General features: G+C 46.8%; 1 protein-coding gene across 1 annotated transcript; it reads right to left on the reverse strand.

Moving 5' to 3' along the window:
* Positions 1-1,877: 1,877 nt before the first annotated feature.
* NKX2-1 (NK2 homeobox 1) lies at positions 1,878-4,252 on the reverse strand. The gene is made up of 2 exons (XM_043988018.1): positions 3,886-4,252; positions 1,878-2,494 (listed from the first exon to the last, which is right to left on the reverse strand). Exons 1-2 carry the CDS (start codon positions 4,250-4,252, stop codon positions 1,878-1,880), a joined length of 984 nt encoding a protein of 327 aa, XP_043843953.1.
* Positions 4,253-6,568: the final 2,316 nt, after the last annotated feature.

Raw genomic sequence — 6,568 nt, forward strand, 5'->3', positions numbered from 1 at the left:
CTCACTTGACTCATCTGCTCATCCTAGTGATCCCAGCTAAAAACCGCCTGCAAAGAAAACAATCCACAAAGAAACCCTCACGATAGAGCCAGTGAACCTGAAGTCAGTAGTTAGTAGTCTCTTTCAGTCTGCCGGAAATAACTGTTTTAAGGGCACAAATTAAATTCCGTCTCATTCTCTCCTCCGCCCCCCCCCCCGCCCATTTAAAAGAGACATACATATACATACATATCTAATTCGAACTGCACTGCAGGAAACCTCTGTAGGATTCAAACATAAAGGATTTAGGTTAAGTTGTGAGCACAACCAATTCGTTTAAAAATGACATCTTTCAGAATTATTAAGTAATTAAGAATTTTCTTAATTTTTTATAGAGCAAGTGAGAGATTTTGTTTCTAAAATCAGAGGGATTTAATTTTTTGATTGTTTGTTCCTCACTATCTCTTGTTATATCTCCTAAATAATCTTCCTTTACAATACTCAGATATTCTGCCTCCCAGGAGTGGCCATAATTTATTTTTAGTAGGCTGAGCAAAAGCTTTAGTCTCCATCTGAATAGATTTGGGTCTTCCTCACCCCAGATTGAATCCCTTCTCTACTGAGAGCCTAAAACAAGTCTAATTTCCCTGAGGGAGTGGTGATATGCCCCTCCCTCAATCCCAACAAACTCCCACAATCACTAGAACTACAAGGGGTATTAATAGAAGAAAAAAAAGAATCTTTTTAATTTGTATAATTTATTAGAAGCTTCTTAGGAACTATATTTAAGCCAAATATCTACATAAGTTACAACAGAAAAAAAGACTGACTTCGCAAATACCAAACTGCCAAATAATATACACGGATCTGTCCAATGTCCATAAAAAATGTGAAGGGGGTGAGTAGGTGATGGGAAGTTGCAGAATTTCCTTTTTACAACAAAATATACAGTTACTAAAAACTAGATGTTTAGTCCAACTTTTGACAGCATTATACAGCTACAGGTTCACATCAAAGATAAGAAAAAAATGATATGCCAAGGCCAGTGAAAATGTTTTCTCTGCCTTGGGCAGCCAGATTGGGGGCCAGGAGGAGACTGAGTGATTGAAGCCTGGGGATGCCTTGTGCCTCCTTTGTTTCAGTGACGAGTGGGTTTGGTAAAAGCGCCTTCCTCTTTCCCCAAGATTCCCCACTTCCGAAATCCTTGTATTTACATTCGAGTATACTTCACTGGTAATGTGTATGAAATGTTGTTTCCTGGTATGTGTGTGTATGTGTATCTGTCTATGTGTGTATATATGTATGTATATGTATGTTTGTATGTATATGTATATAGAGTATATATACCCATATACACATGCGCATATACGGTTGCTTGTATATATACATGTATATGTATATGATATATCTGTGCATATATACATATATATGTATATATAGACATACACATATACTTTTAAAGTACAAAGTCACCACGGACCACTCGGAAAAGCCCCTTTCAGGCGTTCTAAACCCATTTTCATCACCTAAGAGAAACCCCCAAAGTATTTCTTTTTCTGTCCGTCTCTTTCTGTTTAAAGATTTCTTAAAGAAACCTTAAATTCACTTCTTTTTTGCTTCTATTAAAACACACAAAATTTAAAAGCACAGAAAAGAAAGACGTCCAGCAGTTGGTTTTTGTTTTGTTTCTTTTGTTAAACGGGGAAAGACTATTAAGAAAAGTTGAAACATAACGTGGGAGCAGCTGATTTGATTCTTATCTGTGTGTGGTGTAGTGGGGAAATATGGAGAGTGGAGGGAGGGCTCATTTGTTTTTGGTATGAAATCCTTTCACCAGGTCCTACCGTATAGCAAGGTAGAACAGGACATGGCAGCGCCATAGTCCGAGCTCGAAGAGTTCAGGTGGGACAAGCTGGACACTTGGCTTTGGAGGGACGAAGGGACTGGCGGGAGTGCTGGGCCAGATCCGGGGACTGACCAGCGCTGCTGGACTGGTGGTTCGGGTGCTGGCTCAGGCTAGTGCCGTTGCTGGACACAGTGATGGCCGCAGCCGCGGACCCCTGCTGCTGGTGGCCTTGGAGGCCAGCAGCGCTTGGGGCGTTGGAGCCCGCCTGGCATGGCTTGCCATCCTTGACCAAGACGGGCACCGCCACCCTCCGCGGGGACTGCTGCTGTTGCTGGCAGGAGCCGCTGTCCTGTTGCATCTGCTGCTGGGCGGCCTTGTCCTTGGCCTGCCGCTTCATCTTGTACCGGTGGTTTTGGAACCAGATTTTGACTTGGGTTGGCGTAAGGTGGATCATGCTGGCCAGGTGTTCTCTCTCAGGAGCCGACAGGTACTTTTGCTGCTTGAAGCGCCGCTCCAGTTCGTACACCTGCGCCTGGGAGAAGAGGACCCGGCGCTTTCGCCTCGGCGCGCTCTGCAGCGGGGCTATGTTCTTGCTCACGTCCCCCAGAGGGCCCAGGCCTCCCATGCCGCTCATGTTCATGCCGCTCGTGGGGCCCATGAAGCGGGAGACTGCAAGGTGACAACAGTACATGGGTCGGGCTGGGGACCTTGGCGACATTTTCCGCCTCAGGTCCCCCTACCTACAGCCCCAAACCCCACCCCTCTAGGCCCCAACCGCCCCGTCTAGGCATACTGTGCACCAGCTCGCGGAGTCAGTCCCCTGGGCAGGGGAAAGGGAGGCTGGGGATTTTCATTATTATTACTATTTTTTAAAGCGAAAAACTCTCTCTCTCTCTCTCTCTCTCTCTCTCTCTCTCTCTCTCTCTCTCTCTCTCTCTTTCTTTCTCTCCCCCCCCCCCCTTCTAGAAGATTCAATGAGACAGTCTAGTCCTCGAGGGACTTCTGTGGGAAGATGTAGTCCTAACTACAGTTCACAGACAGGGAATTCAGATTTCGCGCTTTCTGGACGATACACACACACACACACACACACACACACACACACACACATATATATACACACACACACATATATACATACATACACACACACATATATATATACATATATATATATACACACATACATATACATATATATATATATATATACACATACATATATATATATATCCCACATACTGGCTTCTGTCGAGACAAAAGTCTCAGTTCCCTAGGAAAAAGTCTGGAGGATAGAAAGAGGAGGCTGAGGACCTTAAGGAAGGAAGGGCTTCATATTTGAGAGAAAATCAGAGGTCTGGAACTGTGGGACTGGGACAAACCTTAGGCTAAAAGAGCTCTAATTCCCCACACCCCGTATATTCCGCATGTCTTTTCAACCCAGTCAACCCCCTCAGCCATTGATAGAAGGCAAAACCTGCCCTCCAGAGCAAAGGACTTTGCTATTTCTTTACTCTTAGCATTCTCTTCCTCCTTTCTCTAGTTACTTCGTCAGAGGCTGAAGTAAGAAAGAGTACTCTGTGCTTTGTACCCAAGACTAAACTCCCTTTTCGCTTTTTTCCGCAATCTCAGGCCAGGCCGCGATGGTAGCTCCCTGATGCCACTCGATCCCCCCCGCCCCCAGCCCCCATCAACTTGCTTCATTCCCACAGGAAACATTTCCCCAATGTAAGGACACAGTCTACCCATCTTATTCTGCCTCAGCTCTCTCTTAGACTTTATCAAAGAGGTATTGGGGAAAAGTAAGGGAGTATGGAGAAGGACACATACAGGGAGATTTTCCATTGGGTAGTGTCTGGGACACCCAGGACCTGTTACCCCTTCTTGTTTGTCTCTGCTTCCCTTGACAGGTAGAAGAGGGAGGACCCCCCCACCCCAACTTCCCTGCACTTCTACTCTTCTGCGCCGCTGCCCGGACGTCCCCTCAGCGAACCAAGCTTCCCCTCCCCCGCACTCACCCCATTCCCTTCGTTCTTGCCCACTCGTGGGGTAACACTTACTGGAGGGGAAGCGTGGATCCGCGTTGGCCCCATACCAGCCTGTGGCCGAGGCGCTGTTCCTCATGGTCTCCTGGTAAGGAGGAAGCTCGCTCATGTTGCTGAGGTTGCCGTTGCAGTAGCCCCCCATAGCGGTGTGGGAGAGCTGGGGGACCCCAGCGGCAGTCATATGGTAGGCGGCAGTCACGGTCCCGTTGTGACCCATCGGATGCTGCTGCATAGCCGGCTGGGCTACCTGGCTCTGTCTGTATGCCGCTAGCGGAGCCCCGAGGTTACTCCCCTCCATGCCCACTTTCTTGTAGCTTTCCTCCAGGGGACTCAAGATGTCAGACACAGAGAAAGGAGTCGTGTGCTTTGGACTCATCGACATGATTCGGCGGCGGCTAGAGGAGGAAGGAAGAGGAGGAAAAAAAAAAAAGGAGAGGGGGGAAGGCAAAGCCTCGCTGCTTTTTCCCCCTCCCTTTGCCAAATATTCTGGTGTTACCTTAACGCCGATCTTGTTGGATGTACACGTAACGGAGTGGACCAAGTCCGCCTTAATTGGATTGAGTGGAGGCTCAGGGGCTGCCTTCCGTTTGTTTTAGCCAGGCGCCAGGTTTTAGGCAGCCACCAGAGGCGGGGCGTAGGCACTAAAGCTACAAGACAATAGAAGCCTACATCTTGCCCGAGATAATTAGCTTACATGCTGATGACAAGGTAAACACCTTTAAGTTTCACTTGTCAGGATTTTTAAGTCTTAAAAGAAGAGAGAGGGAGAGACGGGTCCCGAGACATTTTTCTCTCCTTTCCCTCCCCCCAACTCCTTCCGCCCCCCCCCCCCGATTTCTTGTGGGGTGTCGTTAGGGTGGGTGGGGGAGAGGAAGAGGAGGGAATGAAAGCAGGGAGGGATCGTGGTGGGGGAGAGCAAAAGAGGAGGAGTGAGAGAGAGAAGGTAAATGCTGCTTTTCAATCAACTTGCAAAATGAAAAAGTGAAATTACTTTCTCCTGTGGTTAAGGGGCTAGCAGGACAGGGGGATTTGGTGCTGGGATGGAGTCTGAATTATCACCTGAGCCCGCCAGAACTGCTCCCCATTGCCCTCTCAAACCCGTGCCCTGCAGTTTGCTCCTGACCACATCGGACTTTCCTCAGCACAGAACGAATAGGGAACAAACTAGAGAGCTCCAGACTAGTGCTGTTCCCAAAGATCAGCCAGTTGGTCTGTCTTTCCTAAAGCTGTCAAAGAGAGCGCTCTGCTCCTCAGCCCCTTCTTTCCCACCAAAGAAGAATCATGTTGGGCTGAGCGGCGGCTTAGGAAGGGAGTGGAACACGCGCCACTGGGGAGGCTGCTTCACCTTCACCAGGCCATCAACCACTGAGCATCACAACACACTTCAACTCACGCGCACACATAATACACATACACACATTCAGGTCTCTCCTGGTTCTGGCAGAGGAAGTGTGTACCAATAATGATGCCAGGATAAAAACTCAATCCGGTGGACACACGGCTGGGAAGACTTGGATGTGTGTTAGGGGTGGAAGTAGGGGATTAGTTCGCTAATTAGATGGGAGTGGATCGATACAGATGGCACCACCCCTAGCCACCACCCTCAGGAGGATCTCTCCATTCCAGGGGACGCACAGGCACAAGGCTTCCAGACTTGAGTGAACACAATTTCAGACAGAAACTGAGGTCTTGAAGAGATCTATTTTCACTTCTTCTTGAGGAAAGGAAGAAGGGAAGCAGATATGCCCCTGTCTTCTTTGCTTTTGATAAAACCAAACTCTGAAATCAAAGTCTCCTTTCTGGACAGCGGAAATTGAATCAAAGAGATCCCATTCAGCACACTGGGCAGGAGGAAAAAAGGACAGCCTACATGCCCAGAGGCCAGTGGCTCCCAGTTTTAAAGAACTCAGGGAAATTTTATTTTGATCAATATTCTCAGGACTCTCTCCCCATGCTTAAAAAAAAATGCAAAAGTACACTTGGGAAATAATCAAATATCTTTGTTTAAACTGGTGCTGTAAATGGTCAACATATGATTGCTCTGGATATTAATGTATAGGGATATTTTTGCTTCATTTGTGCTCATCTTGCTCAGCAAGCACGAAACCGTTGAGGATAAAGTAGGTTTCTATGATGAGAGTTTCCATTCTTCAGACATAAGCCTTTTACCTAGAGTTTGGCGCAGGCAGAGAGAGTTCTTTCCTATGCCAAGAGCAGTTTAAAGGATTCTTTTTTCCCTACGAACTCCCTTATTATCCTTACACTTTTAGTCCCCTGTATTCCTCCCCTTCTGCCCGCCCAGGTGCCTTAACCCTTTATAGAGGACATCTATTATTATGGGATTGGACTACAGGAAAATCTTTACTTTTTGGTTATCTTGTGCTGATTTTGTTTTTGTCTTTGAATTTATTAGTCTGTTTTCGTCCTTGGGAGCAAGTCTGGACCTCAGGAACGTTGAAGACAGGAGGCATTTTTCTTATGAAGTATTGGCCTCAAGGTCATTTGCGGTAGCAGGTCAAGGAGTCATTTATTTTTCTCTCCCCACCGTTTCAGTGATTTGCAATTTGAACATGTTGCACCGTTTGACACTTTAATTCAGGCTTTTTAAAGGCGCAGGATCCCTTTCCTCAAAAGAAATATGTTTTTTGCAAGTTTCTTTTCCTGTTTGCTTGTTTGAGATTTTAAGAACATGTACAAT

Source organism: Dromiciops gliroides, chromosome 2, assembly GCF_019393635.1.
Source record: "Dromiciops gliroides isolate mDroGli1 chromosome 2, mDroGli1.pri, whole genome shotgun sequence".
Lineage (NCBI taxonomy): Eukaryota > Metazoa > Chordata > Mammalia > Microbiotheria > Microbiotheriidae > Dromiciops > Dromiciops gliroides.